Source organism: Motacilla alba, chromosome 2, assembly GCF_015832195.1.
Source record: "Motacilla alba alba isolate MOTALB_02 chromosome 2, Motacilla_alba_V1.0_pri, whole genome shotgun sequence".
In the NCBI taxonomy this organism is placed as follows: domain Eukaryota; kingdom Metazoa; phylum Chordata; class Aves; order Passeriformes; family Motacillidae; genus Motacilla; species Motacilla alba.
The window spans coordinates 79,367,993-79,387,054 of NC_052017.1; the positions used below are offsets into that span (position 1 = coordinate 79,367,993).

Genomic DNA, 19,062 nt, shown 5'->3' on the forward strand with positions numbered 1-19,062 from the left:
CAACCTGGTCTCTTGGGAGGTGAATGGCAGAGGGGTTGGGACTAGATGATCTTTTAGGTACCTTCCACTCCTTAACATTCTGTGATTCTATGATTCTTCCATTTTTGAGCTCTGCATATGAAAACAAAAATTGTAGCTTTTGAAAAGCGAGGGGGGTTAGCCACTGCTACTGAAGTAACAGCATATTGACATCTCTTACATTTTGTTTTGTGTTTTAATCATTTTTACAAGAAACAGCTACCTCAACAAAGTGCAAGTACAGTCTAGCTGTAATATTCATGCTAAGTGTATGAAGATCAAAGCCTACTGTGTGTCACACGATTGCTTGATGCAGTATTAGGTTAAATTGGCAATTACATTGTCAATCACTCATTAGAATAAGCAACAGGAAAAAGAATCAAAGATAGTTGCTCACCTGTATTTTTCTATAGAATATATTCAAACTTCCAAAACCACAGTACCATTTTCGGCTGCTTTGTAACAGCTGAAAAATCTCACAGGCATCACAAAAAACATAAATATAACCAAAGATCAGTGAATCCAATACAAATTTCTAAATTGATATCCTAGAGTGAAAAAACAGAAGATTTACCATCTGAGCTCTGTATGTTACAAAAGTAACTTACTTTAGGGACAGAGTTGACATGGGAAATATCGAGGATCTTTTGTAACTCAGTTAAAATGCTTTAAACCTTTAAATGGATTCTTGCTGTTGAGCTCATCAGAGCTGTCACAGTATACTTTCAGTGTCTCTCCAAAAGGACTCATGCTGGGACTGGCTATGTTATCTTTGAACAGCTACAGATGTTTTCATAATGTACAGCCACAGTAGAAGTTGTGGAAATTTAAAAAATAGCAAAAATGACTGACTACATAAATTTATATAAATGCATTTTAATAAGTACTTGATAAATAATAACAATGATAATAAAATTTTTGCATTAGGATCATAAAACATTTCCCTCTTAGAATTTGCTACTACTTTACAGCTTATTACTTTCATTTATTTCTTCTTTCATAAAAGGTAAAAAAATACTAAACACAGTAATCTTTTCCTTTGTAATTTTAGCAGGTGGTGCTGATAAAACATATCTTTCTGTTTTCCACTAAGTTAAAAATACCACAAGGGAGGTCAGGTGTGCTGTAACACAGAGATTTACATAACAGGATTACATGAAAATAAGCAGTTCGTTTTTCTGCTGAAAAAGCACAGGATAAGAAACTCAAGTTTTCCTTCAAAATCTTTTACCTTGAAATTGAAAGAACAGGAGTAGAACAGGAAATGAGGGAAAACACATCCTGCCCCTTGTGCACCACGTGTTTTCTTGATGCACTTAAAAGATGTGCTGAAAACTATCACAAAGAACATGAGACAGCAATAGACTTTAATCGTACCAAGCTGAACAATTTATATATGTTTAAATGTTGTGTCACAGATTTTTTCACTATTTCCATTTTTAAAGCATCATTGTGCAAATCTAACTGCCTCGATAGAAAACCATGATGCTGTAAACTTTCATAGGAAAAATTCAGTATTGTACTCATCTATTGCACAGTCAGACTTTCAACTCTTATGTGAATTTAAACTGCATTTAAACTGCAGCAACTGGTTGCTGAAATTTATTCTTTCTAAACAACTTAGTTTGTAGAAGTAAGCTTTCTACTGAAAACTCTATGGGATGATGACAAATACAACTCTTTACAAACCATGTATAGGACCAGAAATAGGTAATTATGCAAGATAGCCTGTAGCAAAAAGTGGTAAAATTGGGTAGCAGGCATGAATCAGATGATCTGACACAGTCCAACCTTTTTTGAGGTGAACTGAAGCCTGACAGAGAAAATTATCAGGTCAAAGTGTAAGGCAATCTGCTTCACAGCTATGAAGTGCAGAACAGCTCAGCTGAGAAACAAAGTGAAATGAAGTATTTTGGGCCTCACAATGTACAGGATATGCTGGAGGCCCTTGTGTCCACACTGCCATCAGCGCTCTTCAGACAGCCCCCACTGTGACTTCAGCCTTGGTGCCACTGGTGGGGCAAACATTTTGAATGCAGTGGCATACCCAAGAAATTTCAGGTATGGGGAATATTACCAGGTATCTTCCTGTACACAGAAACAGGATGCATGCCCCATAAGAAGACAATTCTTGTAAGCTGTCCTTGCTAACAGTTGTATACCCATGGAGCTTCAGAGGTGTGGGTTTTCGTAAGAGTTGTTAGTGAAACTATCAAATTAAATTTAGAGTAAGGTTCTGAAAAAGTGTCAGATGAGAAACCCTTCTGAGCACTGGAAAAACACACCAAGTCTCCCCAGAAAATTAAAATCATACTGGTTGGAAAAGGTAAATGTGTGTCACTTTTGGAGCATGGCATTCATGGAGTATAACAGTGAAGTAAAACTAGCTTAATCTTTCTGATACTTAGTAATTATAATAGAGCCCAGATTAGAAAATGACCCAGCATTCCATAATTCCATAATGCCAAGTCATTAATTTTGACTTCAGGGTAGGTAATATCTCAGTCTTATGCAATATGAGGCCTAACCAGATAATCAATCTATGGTTTCTTAAACTCTGACAGTCTTTTACACTGTGGAAAGATACAAAGTAAAACTCAGACATAAATGGACTAAATAAAAGGATAATCATTATAACAAGGTTTCACAAACTTTTATTCAAACAGCATCATTTTCTGAATCTGTGTCAAGATTTCTGCTTGGCTTTTTTCAGGATGGTCTTTTTTGTTGAGATGGACTTATTCAACATAGAAATACAGAAAAGAGAAAAAAGAATCCAGTATAGTTTTGTGTTATGCCTTAATCCTAAATGCTTTTACAGCTCTAAATGTATTACAGGATGTATCCTGAGAACGGCTTGTCATTTCAGTTGACAATAATAGAGATAAACATGTTTTGAACATTCAAAGATATCCAATCCATAGATTACAATTTGCAGCTGAGTTGACATTGTACTGCTAGTAATACTGGATGATGTGAAGACAGAATGAAATTACTTTCTTTCATGAGGTTAATGTTTACAAATAATTTCAGAACAATCAGCTCTTTGTATAACCTATTCATGTGCAGGGTATATGAATTTATAACAGTAAACTTTTTTTTACTGGATGCTGAAAAGAACAGTTTTTACACTGCGTTAATTTTCATTTCAAATTCTGGCCTTCCATCTTCCAAATAGCAATATACCAAAAAATAACAAAAAAGCCCACAAAGTAAAAACCCCAAGCCCTCTTTAAATCAGATCTCTTTAATTGGTAGGAAAAAGCACCTACATTGCCTGTTACCCTCTTAATATTTTCACCGTGTTTTTTTTCTGTGAAGTTAAGCAAAACTCCAACTATCTCCCTAATCAGGAATACTTAAATGAAGTTCTATTATTAAAAAATGTAGTTCCCTTACTATACCTTGAATAGGAGCTCTGATTGATTGTGACTGACACACACCATTGAATTCAATTGAATTTTTAACCTTTTGTATTATTTCATGTGAAAATCTGACATGCTCAAAATGCCAAATTGTTTAGGAAACCAATGGCAGCTATTCACTAAACAATAATTTTTACCATGACTTTTTAAAATAAGGTAGGTCAAAAATATTTTAATACAGCTGTTTCAGAGAGATTTTGTTCATTACTGCCTATCTGGTCATCAATGGATGAAGCTGGAAATAAGAAAATCTCCATCAGGTCCTAGGGATGTGAGTTGTCTTCAGTACATAAAAAACAACTCTCCCAATGCAAATATAGATTCATTTACAAAATCTGCAGGTGCTACAAATTCAATTGTATCTTCCTATTGCCAGTCAAGCTTAGCACTTCAACAATAATTTACTCATAATCAGACTGAGACAAAGCCAGCTGTGCCTCAGAATTCAAAATACCTTATATTTCTTTAGGAGACTTCTGTTTGAAAAATATTTTCATGAGATCAGAATGCAAGCTGTTGCAAATACAATCATGCAAACCTCCTCTTGTCGTGTCATCGTGGCATAGAAAATCATCTTTATAGCAGGATTTATGGGTACTTTGTTATTACACAATACTGTGCAACAATTTAGGAGAAATGGAAAATACATATAGTATTACTATAATTCAAGGATGATTTGACTTTTTAAAAATAACATCAAAGTCAAATAAAAGAGAAGACATTTTGACCAATTATTTGAATTCATTGCCAGCTTAGTTTCACTAAGACATCATACTGTGTGACTCAAAAAACATGTTCTTTCTTATCTGAAATGTATTTTGGTGGATGTTGTCAATGTCTTTCAATAATTTCACCTTGAAATAATTCTTAGAAAGGGATAAGACAGTAAATGCAAGAACTTCTTTGAAATACTGCTCTAAACTTAAAAACCATTCATGTTTGACTGATTTTTCAGTTTATTAAAAAGGGCAAAACCATGTTTTCCCAATTTCATTCTAGATTTGCTAAAGATTGTCTGAAACATGAAACTATTACATATAGCTAGTTTCACTTCAGTTACATTTTTAGTATGGGAAGTTCCCATTGACTTCAGTGTGAAAAAAGAACTTGCTGGACCTGGACATGACAGAGGATCCCAACAATCTTCATATGAAGTATACATTTAAATTTAAACATTATGTTAAAGAAAGTCAAAACCAGAAATGTTTTCCCTTCTGTCCAAAAATTCAAGCTTCTAGACTCCATTCCAAGAAGGATCAAACAAAAATTAAATATGATTTGAGACAGAACATGTAGACACAACTAGTATCAAGGTATCCCATATTTTAGATGACTCATCCTGGCTGTTGACTCAACTGTTGACTAATGGACTTTTCCTTGGGCTCCTCCACTGCTAGCTTCATCCACCTTTACCTCATGATTAAATTTTTCACAAAGAAAAAAAAAATAATTTTAGTTAGTAGAATGGGAAAATTATCAATGGTAACCAGTTATTCCAAGATGGAACCCTGGAGCCTAAACTTGAAAAATTAGTTACTGATATTGTTTTTCATAATACAGTCATTTGGAGGACTAATTATCTGAAAATTATATTACTGCATTTACCTCTATTCATGTTATTACTTCTTTTTTTTTTCCGTTTTCTAAAATTTTTACTTGCTGTTACTTTGACCAAATAGAAATTGGAGGCTCAAGAACCTTTGTAGATCTAACATGTAAATGGCAAAGACATTTTTACAGTTCCCGTGCTAGAGAATATCTACCTTGATATGATAATTTCCTTTTCTTTTTTCCATTTTTTTCAAGTTAAAAATAAAAAACTCCAACTTGAACAAACCCTCAGGGAAGTTAACCAAAGATTAGGATGGATACACCACTTCTAGGTACAGACCTGAGAAGCCTGAGAAAACAGACTGTCTATATCCAAGTCTGGGACTGACCAAAAAAAGTGAACAGCTTCCACCTACATATGCTTTTGGCTTGTCAGAAGAAGAGGTTTAGTCACTGTGAGTAAAGTTGGCAGACCTCTTCCAGAAGCTCTGTGGAATGCAGCCTCTTCCAGAAGTTGATCTCACTGCTTTTTACAATCTTAACCCTCACTGATCTCCCTTACTCTTCCTCTGTGACAGCAGCAACAGCAGTAGAAAGTCATATGGAAACTCTGATTTAATTCCTTTGTTACGTTTCTCCATATCCATTAACAGGGCTCAGTCCTGGCTCCTTCTCTGACCTCATGTGGTATCAGGGAACATTGAAAATGTGATGCATCAGGGAGAATCAAGGAGGAAAGTGACAGGACAAGGAGAAGCTTTTTGTCTTGAATCATGCAGCATCTTGAGATGAAATCCCTCTCATGCAAAACTGTGATGTGAAATGAGGAAACTTTGTGAGAGAAAAATAGATTTCAGACTGCTCCCAGATTCTTCCAAAATCCTTCTGTCTTCAGGCCTCAGTTTCCCTACAGAGAGTCTACATTATTATTTATCTTTATTGTTATTATATTTAACTTCCAGGCTAACAACTTCCATACTAACTACTCAGATCAGTATAGCTAGCTGGGTAACTTTTGCAGCTTGGGGAGAATCAGATGTCTTAGGTTCATTCTTCACCAGCCCACACTGCTTATCCTACAATTAGGTCAGATGTGTACAGTCCCCATAGCCATGAAATGTCACTATTACATGGGAATATTTGAGGGGGAATGAAAGGAGGACACAGCCTACTTCTAGTCTTTAAATCTCCTTTACCTTTATTGGCAGAAAGAACTTTCAGCTCTGACAAAGAGGCTGGGCTGCAGAAGGTGGATCACATGATACGATGGTGTATCTACTTTGGCACCCAGTAATTTAATTATCAAGTACATCTTGAAGTTTAACTGTAAGACAGTGACTCCAGGTAACTACTGAGTGACCCACTACTTTTAGTTCACAGTTAGATGCCTGTCTCAGGCTGGGAATCACAAACCCAGGGTTTTACACTTAGCAGAAAAAATGAACTTTTGGTCCAACCAAAAGTTTGGACAATGAGCTAGTTGTTTGCTTCTCAGCTCAAGACTGGATTGGCCACTGTGTTTGGCCACCAGCAAGCTCCCCTCATAGTTGCAACTCAGGAGGCATCAAGACATGCCAGACCAGAACCCGACTATGAGGTTTTGGGCTTACTTCACACTTGAGCCCAGAGGTGCTCTTCTCACAAGTCCTAGTAGTTGGGCAAAATCTGAATTGGCATTGACGGGCGCTGCCAGGCTGAATCACCCTCAGCTGTAACCTACCGATTTTGTCATAGGTGGATGGGCCACCATCACCTAATCTAGGGAAAGGACACACACTAGTTATCTAAATGGTCCAATAAATATGGAAATAAACCCCCCTCGCCCCTCCAAAAAGTGACCTCAAGCCTAAAATAAGGCATTCTGGCAGTGGGAACGCGTGGCCTCCGGCCTTCCCGTGACATTAAGAGAGGGGTAGCCACCGCAACCATCCGTCGTTGAGAAGTGGGATCTTCAGCCAGGTGAATCTCCTGCTCGCAACAGTTTGGGGAAGCTGCGAGGACGCCAAGCGAGAGGTGGCAGCAGCGAGTCGCCGTGCAGCCCGGTGGCGGCGGTCGGCCCGCAGCGCTGCCGCCTCGGCTCAGCCCGGCATGCCTTATCGGGCGCGGCGGTGCGGGGCTGGAGGGGCGCGGGGAGGATGGATGGGAACGCCGTGTCCCGCGGTAGCAGCCCGCCTGGCCGCGTCTGCCGCCCGGGGACACGCGGGTCCCTCCCTGCGAGGCAGGTGCTGGGACCGAGATTTTGGGCAACAAATGACCGGCTGTAGGCTCTGGCCGGGCGCCTTGGCCGCGCTTGTGGCCGTCCCCAGTGCCGCGCTGATGCTCGCTAGCCCGCTGCGAGCGTGAAGTAGCAGAGGTTACCCTGGGAAACAACCCAAAAAATTGGGTGGTATTGTTCAGGTGCCAAAACTCCGAGCAGCGAGTTGAAAGGAGCCGTGGAGTGGCAACTTTCAGGTGAGTGCTGCAATTGCATTCCACACAAGTTTCTCAACAAAGGGTTAAGCGTGCGCAGGAGTAAAACATGACTTCCATATTCCTTACCCTATTTGCTCGCAAGAATACTTCAGAGAACACGGTAGGATTTCCACCTAGGTTTCCCAAGCATGGAAAGAGAGACCCGAGGTAGACACAAGCCGGAGAATGAGCTCTGGCTTCCCTGTTGCCGTCACCGTTTTGGCTGGCCGACCTCAAGTTCCCAACCCATGACAGCAGGAGCCGCGGTCACTGCCGAGGGGCTGCTCCTCACCGACGACCCCCGCCCTAGGGTGCGCTCCCACACCTGGGCCCTCTGCCCTGCCTCCCTTTCCCCAGTAAATCAGAGAGCCCCTCCGGCCGCGGGGGTCTGAGGGAACACGGGGACGTACCCCTCTGCGGCGAGGCATGGGGACCCTGCCCGGCCCTACCTCAGCCCCGCCCGGCACAGGCGGCAGCGCCTCATCGGTAGCGGGGCCGCCCGCCCCCTGTGTCGCCCCCCCAGCGCCGCCTGCTCGGCCGCGGCGGGCGCGCTCCTGCTGGGGAGGGGACGGGCAGGGAGGGGCGGAGGCAGGCGGGAGGGAGGGAGGCAGGGCGGGCGGGAGCGCGGCGGCGGCAGATGCTGCGGCGGCGGCTGTGTCTCCTTCGGCCACATCCCGCGGCCGGTGCGCCCGCCCGGCGCGCTGCGCTACGGCGCCGCCGCGCAGCCTGCCCCAGCCGCCGCCGCCGCAGCGGCCCCGCGCCTCGCCCCAGCGGCGGGGCGGTGGATGCCGAGCCCTCCTCGCCCCGGCAGCCAGCGGGCAGCTGTCCTGCGGCCGAGCCCCTCGGAGCCGGATCGGCGCGCTCGCACGGACACGGGGACACACGGGCGCACACGCACGCCCTGGGGGGGGGGGGCAAGCCGAAGATGCTGCAGCTGGGCAAGGTCAGGACCTTGCGGTGAAGCCCGGAGCCGTCGCTCGCCCCCCCCCAAACCCCCATCCGCTCCTCCGCTTCATTCTCGCTTAGCGCACTGAGGATTTGCTGTTGGGTTTTGGTATATGTTTGGGAGCAAGCAGGCTGAATCGGCGCCGATCGGTGAGTACGACAGGCACCGTAATGGTGCCAGGTCCGTCCCCCTCCCCCCCCCACACACCCTTCCCGCCTGCGTGGTGTTTCTTCTTGGTGCGGGGTCCTGCGCTGCTTCCCTCGGCGAGGCTGCCGGGCTGGGTTGGGCTGCAAGGAGCGGTGTTTATGCCCTCAGTCAAAAGGTAACAAAGTGCGTGATTTTCTCATGTCTCTTTCTGCCGGGCCTCCCCTCTCCATCGCTTTCCTCCCTTTCTTGCTACGTTAGTCGTTGCTTATGTAGGGCATCCGCGGCACAGTGTCTCCCGACGCCCTGCACTAATGTGCTCGTTACGGCGGTGAAGTCATGGGCCAGGGAGAAGGAGGAGGAAGAGGAGAAGGAAGATGAAGGGGCCCGGGGACCCGCGGGCGGGGGCAGCGCCCGGCCCTGCGCGGAGCCCGCGCCCTGGGGCGGCTCCGAGCGACGGCTGCTGCCTGTTTCTGTGTGTCTGTACTGCTTGTGTGTGTCTGTGTGTGTGCGGAGGGGTGTGTGGGGTGTGTGCTCTTCCTTTGAAGCCACTGTCTGCGAAATCCTGCGCTCGAGGAGCGGGCTGAGGGGGTGGGGAGGGGAGCCGCGATGTGCGCTGTGATGTTTCGTTGATCTATATTTAATGGCTGAAAGAAGAGATGCTTTTCTTTCCTTTACCCTTACCTTACTCTTATTCTGGTGTGTAATGTGCTTGCATCGATCGGTCAAATCGTAGCTTCAGCTGAATCAAGTCACCACAGAGGAAGGAGGTGCAGCGGCACAGGCAGTACATGCAATATACAAATTCATCTGGCCGGGGATCTTGGAGAAAATGAAAAAGCCCGTTAGAGGGATAATTTTAGAAACCATGTTAAATTTCCCCGGGAGGGACTGGAAGGACGAATACATGGAAGAGTGTAATACAGTATCTTGTGCTGTTACATTTTCTTACACTTTGTTAGGGTGTGCTTTGTTTGAATTCAGGGTGTCACAGTTAACCCAATGCTTTACAGAAAAGAAAAATCCAAAACTTAGAAGAAATATTTAGAAATGAATAGGCTCCTTTATTGAACACCAGCTCTTAACTTTAGTGGCTGTAGTAACTGATATCTATGCCCTTAAAAAACGTGTGTCCCTTTTTATTTGCAATAACAAGGTAAAGTAAAAACTTCACATTGCGGGTTTATTTTCAAAGTCTTTATAGGTAGCCTATATGTAAAGTGAAAACAGTGAGTCAGCCTGAGCTGTGCTTTGTAGCAAACCTTTCCTTAGGGTACGTCAAGGCTTACGTACCTCAAGACAGAGGGAGGACAACCCAGAATTATATGGAGTTTATGTAAGTCTGTTGTGTCTCTTGCAAAATCAAGAGAGGGGAAAAAATATCTTTAATCATTCTGTACTTCAGGATATATTCATCCTGTCTTAAAAAATAAACTGATTATGTAACTCATGTAGGCTGGGTCTATCTTTTTCAGGCAGCCTAGTTAGTTGGCAGTGTATAAATGATATGGCACTAAGGGGTTAAGGGCAGGTCTCCTGAGAAAGCTGCTGTATAGCCTACTTGTGGGCCTCTGAGGCTCAAGTGGCTTTAGGGCTTTTGTTGCCTTTACACAGGTGATCTCGGGAGGAGCCCCAACACTAGACCCAAACCACCTTGAATGACTGTGATATTTAGGCAAAACATTATACGATGGTCAAACACCCTTGTAAGACTAATTTCTGAACTGAGTTGGTGAAGCTGTCTCCTTTCAGTCTGTGAATGACATGATCCTTTGGGAGCCTTGACTGACTATCAGCTGCAAAACTGCAGAGAACTTGCGATCGATCATCGTCATTAGTAAGAAGTTGATTAATAGCTCGGGACTGGGTTGAATGTGATTATGTTGAATGTTGTAGTTCCAAAAGAGGAGATCACATCTTGATCACGTTGTTCAGAGATGGTTTTTGCAGTCTGTTATATAAGAGAGGCTTGGGAAAAAAAAAGGAGTAGCGGGCTGTGCTATGTATACCTACCGAGGGAAATACCCCCCAAAGCTGCTAGTAGGAAGCTAAGTATTTATTTCCAGATGCCAGTTGCATGACTTTTTGTGGATTGTAAGAAAGATGCTTTTGGGAGAGGACTCCAGCAACAATTCTCGAGTTCTATTTGTCAGGTGCCTTAATAGATGTTAAAAGCAATAAATAGCTCATTGGTGACACAAGCCTCTGACTTTTGCTGTGGGATTTTTTGATAACAATACCAAGATAATTTCATCCTCAGATAATGAACTCTAACAGGCAATTGCATAAAATAGAAATAGTAGCAACTAAAATAAATTTTTTTGCATAATTCTGATTAGTAGAATTTACCTCTGCTGATGGATGGTAGCAATTTAATCACTATGGTTTGGTGTTGAGTATTTGTTGCCCAAGACGTGTAAAATCAACTTATGCTACAAAAGAAATGCTGGAGTAGTTTATTTAAAGTGTTTTAAGAAAAGCCTTTTTAGGTAGGGGTGTAGATTGGCATGTAAATGGAGCAGATAACAGAATCAGCGGAACTCATGAGTGTTAAATTTTGCACTAAATTTCAGGTACATTTTCTATTTCATGGTTCAGTGTGATATGATTTTTAAAGCCGATCACTTGTGGAAATTCCAGCATATCTTTGTTAGGATTTCAAGCATATGTTTCTATCCTAGAAACAACTGTTTTCAGGAGTATCAGCAAGATAAGGAAAATGCATTATTACAGTACTTTTCACTTAAATAATGACCTGTGGTTTTGATGGTGCTTGTAAGCCATGAAGGGTTTGATATTTGAAGTTACAGATGAGGTTTGACAAAAATGAAAGTGATTGTTTTTTCTCTTTGAAGTTCCCAGTAAGACCCTATTAGAGGATGAATTTTGGATGCTTATTTACCTACACAATATTAAGTTTAGTAGTAGAATTGTTAATAACATACAGGTAAACAACATACCTCAATAGAGGCAGCAGTTTTAAATATGGAAAATTAATTTCTTAAGTGACAGAATGACTCTCAATTAGGACTAAACCACATTTGCTCTTAAAGAAGAAATTGCTTGTGTCATGATAGAAGATATTATACCAGGAAAAACATTGTATTTTTGGCCTTTTTTAAATGAGGTATGTTGGGAAAAGTATTTTCTATCATATTGATAGGAAGTCTCCATGCAGGACAGGTAAGTACTCCTCTGCTTACACACTGCAGAACCACACAACCCTTTGGCTAAATAGCTTCTTGGTAGTTAGGCTCACCTGGAAAGAAATCTGAATGCACCATGACACACTAAAACAATTTCTTCTATCATCTCAGGATGTGCTTTGTGTAGTGAATGGGTTGTAAAAGCAGATTGCCTGACCAGATTGTCTGGCATTATGCTGGACAAAATTTAAATTCAATAGTATTGAAAAGGAAATATGCTATTTGTTTCTATGTAAACCAGTTGCCATGTTAATAGATTTTTTTTTTCTTATATAAACTGCCAGTTTAGTCTAGAACTAAGAAACAGAGAAACATTTCATTATCTATGAGAGCAAGCATTTAATATTTGTTTAAATTGCTCTTGGCATGGTAACTTCTGGTGCATCCTACTGGCTCTTAATCTGCCTATTCTACTTTACAAAATTCTATTATAATAATAAACAATAACTTCAAGACACACAAAGCATGAATCAAAATGTATTATCTTGTCCTTTTGGTTGCTGCCTATTTTCTTGAAGCTTCTGGAAAAAAAAAAAAAAGACCAAAAAGCCCCAGAAAAACACCCAATCTAAACTCCCCGAAGAGAACCCCCAGGTTTCTAATGAAACTTTTAAACTTTGTACGTCTCAGAGCTTCCAAAATGGTGTTAACTTTCTAAAACTCATATATAAAATACACATGTTTGATGTTGCATTTTGTTTTGGTTTATTGTGTTAATTCTACTATAATTGTTTTGGTTTATTGTGTTAATTCTACTATAATAATTCTACTATATAATGAACTATTATTTTCCACTTGTTTTAATTCCACTTTAATTTTAAGAAGCACAAATATGTAGAGTTTGATTTGTGGCATCCAAAATCAAGAACATCTGAGACTCAAAGGGGCTTTACATAAAACATTCTGTAGGGGAGGATTTTTTTGCATTTTCCCCTCCTATGTTTTCAATGTTTTTGTCTTCCACTCTTTTCTCCTTGCCAAATTTACAATTGATTTCTTCATCTCCCAAAAATCTTCACAGTAGAGCAACTTCCTTTTGGTCAAGATAATTACTTTTACTGACAGTGTAACTTAAATTTGCCTGCTTAATGTAACATAAACATCTTCTTTTTCCAGCCATGGGTACATTCTCCTGTTCAAATACTGTCAGTTGTTGTTCAATTAAGTAGCCAAGATACACCTTTAAGGCTGAATTTTTGAAGGAAGCCAAAAGAAATAAGCGGGTAGTGTAAATATGTATTCTGATGGGATTCTTGATTGTTTTAAACCCACTTAACCCTTACACATTGAGTTATATCAGATTTATATCAGATAGTTTCATCCAAATTGCTAAGATGCTTGGGAAAATAATTAGAAATAAGTTTCGATCTGCTGGTAGAAAATTGTTGTACCTTTTAGCTCCACTAGGATGACTATAGGTTGTAATCTTCATCCTGTAAAAGTACGTGCTTTCCATCAGAACCAGCAAGCAGTTTGGAAGGGTGACTGGCAAGGATGGTCTGAGAGGTAACTCAAGGCTCCAACAATGAGTTTCAAGGTATTTTACTTCTTGCTTCCCAAGAGAGTTCTACAGTTTTTGAAGCTGGGTATCTGAAAGGCAAGAAAACATGCACTGGATGTTATAAACAGAGCATGTGAACTTTTTAGTTTTTCTTAACAGTTTTCCGCCTAAATGCTGGAATCCACAAATTTGTATGCTTCTGATATGCTAGCTGATCTATAAGTGGCTATAGTTTTTTGTTTGTTTGTTTGGGGTGTTTTTATGGGGTGTCTGTTGGGTTGGTTTTTGGTTTTGTTTTGCTTTGGTTTTTTGTTTTTTAAATGTATACATTTAAATTTATGTGAGCAAAAAGTGCAACTTTTCTGAAGATGGCATAAATGAATCAAATCCTGGCATGTTGGTTGGGTAGTAATCAGGTTTCTTCGAAAGCAGGTTGCTGTTGTTGTCCCAGCCAAATTTGCTTGGTCAAAAAAAATTTGTTCTTGACAAGAGGTTGACTGTTGCTTTACCTATTTGGCATATGGGAAGGCAAAAGCTTTTCATGCTCTTTTTTTTGTGTGTGAAAAGTGTCATGACATTAGATATGGATGTTCATATTCAGTGAAAAGCAGAGTGAGAAGGCAGAATGCTAGGTCGGAGAATGATTACCTAAGGAAACAACAACTTAAATTTCAGCAATGGAAATGCCTCAGGATTAAACATGTAGATCTTGCCTGGACAAACCACTAGAATTTGTAGAGTCAGTGCTTTAAATAAGCAGGTACTTGGAGATATTAATTACTCTATCACTTTCTCACATTTCCTATGCCAACCAAGCTTCAGGACAACTTTTGAACATGCCTAATGGCATCATCTAATTTGTGCTTGGCGTGATACTGTAGTAGGTGAGATTCTGTGTGATGGAGAAATTGAAGTCTCATGGGAAGTTGGAGTTGGGGCTGCTAAAAAGTGTAGGTACTAAATACAGGGTGATACATCTACTGAATTCTTACAAATCAAAATCTAGGTTAGTCTGTGAGCATTTTGAAAAAAAATAACCAAATGATTAGCCATATTTGATACTTTCTGAGTACTTCTGATGAAATGCCTGTATCCTTGATCACCACATGATGGTAAACTGAACCTTCAGTTCAGTGCCTAACCTTGTCTGACCTAGTGTGCTTAGAAATGCAGTGAATAAGACAAAAAAGTTCTGGGTATTTTAACAAGTTTGTGTTTTAATGAAGGGAGTTGACAGTAATTGATGAGTTGTAAAATTCTTGCTGCAAATGGTTTTGAAGCCTGAGTTACAAGAATGATGTGATTTTATATGTGGATTTCCACTGCAGTGCTGATGTATGTCATCTGATGGTACAAAGGGCAAAACTTGGAAGGATGATAGTGCATCTCTATTGTTGCAGGGGGCCCCCAGCTGGGTAATAGCTTACATAAACTCCATGTATTACAGAGGGCTGATTAATCTCTTTATTATATTATATTATTATTAAAAAACCCATTGCTCTTTTAGATCTTAGTTTGCTATAAGTGTACTTAATTGGTCCTTTAATTAAAACACCATCACCATTGGCTAATTAAGAAACTACCCTTTGGTAATCAAAGCTCCATAACACATTCCACATGTTCACAATACCAGGTGCAGCAAGTTAAGATAAGAATTGTTTCTCATTCTTTTCTCTGATCTTCCCACAGCCTTTTCCCAGAATGATGCCTGGGAAAGTTGTGTTCCTCTCTGTGGTCAGAGAGCTGCTGCTACACATTTCTTTTTTACAAGTGTCAAAAATAGAGAATACATTCTCAAAATTTTCATTACAATTAAAGCAACAGAAAACTGTTGGCTTCTGTTTTCTTTACTTCTGACATTTACCTGTATTAACCTTCACAATAGAAGGATTTTGAGTAAAAGGTTTGGAAGTCCTGTCCTACTTACAGCTCACCAGGTTAATTCCAGATCCTTCTCAGCTATGCCTGTGTGATTTTTAGACAATAAAGTTTGGCCCATTCTGGGGAAAAAAAAAAGGGGTTGTAAACTGCCACAGACCTTGAGGATTAGCTACTACACATACATTTGTTTTACTGATGACTTACATCATTCTACAGTTGAATGCATAGGAGATAGGCAACACCAATTCCTCTTTTTCTGCCATAATAAATATGATAGTCCCTTACAGATTTTATAGATTCAGTAGTATGTATTTTTGGTTGAAAGTGTTTCTGACAAGCTTGGCAGCTTATTGCACTTATTTTTCACTTCTGACTTCTATTGCCTTTACCAAGAACAAGTAAATTATTGCACAGAGCCTCAGGAGTCTTGGGGGACTCTGACTTTAATCTCTTCAAAGAAGAATGGACAGGTTGAGCTTAATTAGAAACATGCATGTCTAATCAAAGGGTAAATTTAGAATCAGAAGTTTTAAGAACTGGCATTAAAGGCAGACTCATGATACCAAAAAATCTTTGGCATCATGAAGCCATGGCATATTTGTGAAGCATAATGCACTATTCTGATACGCAATTGTTTAATACTCTCAGGTATGTAGGTCTTCCTAATATGTGTCATTACATAGTTTTTTTCAATAAAAAAAATTCCAAAGCATGCAATTCTGGTCGAACTATGGAAGTTCGTTCGTTAGCCCCGAGTGTTTCCACTGGGATCCTGTGCACTTAATTCTCAATGCAGACTCTCATAATGAGCACCCAAAGGATGGCTAATACTCCTCATTTCAGCAAGGAGCAAACATTTCCTTATATTCCATGTATCTTATGTAGCATAGATCTGTTCGGCAAGTACTGCATGTGGATGAAGTGGAACGCTATGGTGTAAAATGTAACCTTTACATTTCTTCTTTGCTTTTCTTGAGATTGAGTTTTGATTAGTTGGCTTACATGTTCCCTCTCCATAAATACCTTATACATAAAAGTAGGCAAGAGTAATCTGCTTATTAATTCTTACTTTTCTATCTCTAAGTCTTGGAGATACAGTGCATGTATAGGTCTTGATGTTGTGTTTTATTTTGTTTTGGGTTTTTTTTTTTCCAGTCAGTAAGAGATGCGACTTTTTTGTAGTGAATAATGAATATTTGTTCTATTTCATGTGTATTAGAAAAACAGTGTTTGAACTCAGCAGAGGAGACATCTGGTTTTGTGTGGTAAAACCAAAATTTCAGGTTTTGATGATGTTTAATGCCTTCAATTTAGCTTAGAGTGGGTAAAATTTTACACAGATATGTAAAGTAATTCAGTTTGATTTCCAGAATAAAATTTATGTACTTAATAATTTTATTTTTTTTTGTGAGCAAGTGCAACACTGGTATTTGAGGAATACACTATACCTGACAGGGACAGTTAAGTGCAATATAAATTTGACCTACTCTTAGAATTTTGAGACGTCCTTTGATTTTTGAGACCTGGCATCTCTGACTCCTGAACACGCTGGTGTCATTTCACTGGAAAGCTGGCTGAACAGAGCCACTTCAAAGAACCTGATTTTCTTGTTTGTGTGTGAAGTCCCTATATCTAGTTACTCAGAGGGGAGCTGGCCAATGAGGAGAAAGGAGGAGCAGGTTTTCCTTCACAGTGAAGGTTGTGTGTTCTGCCCACTGGAGTCCTCAGGCTGACATTGCTGATGGATTGCTCTGCCTGAGACTGTCTTCCCTTTAAAAAATATCCAGGGAGGAGCTACTTGGCTTTTGATCAGTGGTGATGGAAATTTTTCAGGTCCCCAAATGACAGATTGTTGGTGATCTATTGACAGAACAGACTTGAAGAAATGATGTATGTCAAGAAGCCAAAGAGTCTGCAATATAAATTTCTTTTACATTTTGGGGTTTGTTTTTTTTAGTTTTCACTTGTTTTTTTGGGGTTTTTTTGTTTGTTTGTTTGTTTTTACTGTACATAGTGTCCAAAGCAAAGGAAGAGATCTGAGATACTGGTTATAGCAGTCCAATAAAAGGCTGGATGGGAATGTGGGGACAGGGAGACAGATTGGAAGGCATAACTGCTATGTTGTCAATGAATAGGAAACATGCTAATTCAATCTCTTAACACAGGTAGTTGATCCAGTCTGATGATTTCTAGCAAATACTTTTAGAAATACATTTTTGGGGGTGTTTTACTTACTAAAGGGCTTCAGTTTTAACAGAACACCTTGCACAGATAAGCAAAATAGAGTTTGAACATGTTTAAGAAATGCATGCATGCATATATTCTATTTCTGTGCATTAAATACATATGGAATTAGTTGCACCTCTGTCAAATGTAAAAATTCCTCTCTTGCATGCACGTTGCACAGCTTGCATATTAATCTCAAAAGCAATGTAATGTTGTCATCTCCCCCAGGCAAAACCCAGCTGTATTCTTGTTGAATTTGGTAACAGAAATCCAGCTGATTCCATGGGACCCCTGTGTTTTACTAGATGTCCCTTAGTGAATTTTTTTCTATTTCTTCTGCCTTCTTTCACTTGACTCTTTAATAATGCCACAAGATAATATTTGTCATGAAACAGTCGGTGTGAGCTTTTTCAGTGGCTTTTGTTTTGTGGTTTTTGGTTTGGTTTTTGATTGGTTGGTTTGTTGGTTGAGCTTTTTTCGTTTGATGGAGGTTTTTGTTGTTTTTTGTTGTTTTTTTGTTTTTCGGTTTTAATAAAATTGTGGTTATTACACTGTTATCATAAAACAGGCAGGACAAGTAAACTCAGTAGCAGTTAATAGTTTTTATACTATTTGGTCAATATGAGTTATAGGTGGGGGTAAAAATGGTGGAGAAGTGGGAAAGAGAACGAAAAAATCAGAATAGAAGTTGGTTTAGCTAACTTATCGTATTGAAAGATTCTTCCTAATCTGTAGAACAGTATAGTTCTAGAAGTGTAAGGTTTGTTTACCTGATAGTGTAGCATGCTAGTCATCAAATGGAATTGCTCTCTAGGAAGTTGTACAGATCTCCTAAAACAAGTGACTGAGTTTATGGAAATACACGTTCTTGGGAATAAAGCAATTTATTCTTCCCCTTCTGCTCTTTTTAAATTTACTTTTTCATAAGGTATTTAGCATGCCTCCAGTAAAATACTGTAATAAAGAAGCAAGGACTCCTGATTTTTGAAGGGCTTAATATTCTCATAACATTCAAGTATCCATGTTTTTAAAATACTTTTCTAATAAATCTTTACTTAAATGTGGTCTTTTGGTTCCACTTTGGATTTAATAACTAAATAATATTGGCAGATTGACAAAAATAAAGGGGTTTTTGGTCATATGGTTTTGTTTAGGAGTGTCTAATTTGTATATACTATGCAACCCATTCATGTTTTTGTTAAACAAAAGAGAATGAGTGGTGGATATTAAAAAGACAAGTTAATCAGAAGGAATGGAACAAATGGAAAGGTGACGCGGTCTTGAAGCGCAGATGTATAGCTGTGCTTCAGAAATAAATGTTATGTCTAAAACCTAGTGTTGTGAATTACGAGTCTCTAACTCTTTCACATCATCTATGGTAAGTTGCGCACTTAAGGGAATAGGATGCAGAAATAAAATTATTTTAGCCATCCTCAGACTCCATGGAAATAGTAGAAGATTTATTACAGCAATATTGCTTCCATTAGCTGACCCAAAACACATCTCATGTCATATCATTCCAACATGGAAGGTTCCCTATGAATTTTACAGGCGAGCTGAGGTGCTGTCACTACCACTTACTGCTGAGGCTGATTTTTGTCTGAATGGGAACATCCACTGAAAACTTGTGCCACTTCTATGTAGACTTTTCTACCTTTAAGTATGTTCCTGCACCTTGATACAGACCCTGATGGATGTCTGTCTCTCTTGTAT

The 19,062-nt window shown here is 39.9% G+C and overlaps 2 protein-coding genes across 3 annotated transcripts in view; one reads left to right on the forward strand and one right to left on the reverse strand.

Annotated features, from left to right (window-relative positions):
* Nucleotides 1-5,663: 5,663 nt before the first annotated feature.
* LOC119698201 (splicing factor 3B subunit 4-like) lies at nt 5,664-8,127 on the reverse strand. The gene is made up of 2 exons (XM_038129857.1): nt 7,895-8,127; nt 5,664-7,353 (listed from the first exon to the last, which is right to left on the reverse strand). Exons 1-2 carry the CDS (start codon nt 8,116-8,118, stop codon nt 6,771-6,773), a joined length of 807 nt encoding a protein of 268 aa, XP_037985785.1. The 5' UTR covers nt 8,119-8,127; the 3' UTR covers nt 5,664-6,770.
* CTNND2 (catenin delta 2) overlaps nt 8,075-19,062 on the forward strand; it is a 640,288-nt gene continuing 629,300 nt past the window's right edge. Inside the window, exon 1 of one of the 2 annotated variants that reach the window (XM_038129852.1) lies at nt 8,075-8,540. In XM_038129852.1, coding sequence (XP_037985780.1) covers nt 8,504-8,540 — 37 coding nt within the window. In that variant the 5' untranslated portion in view covers nt 8,075-8,503. The other variant, XM_038129853.1, reaches the window with a different exon arrangement.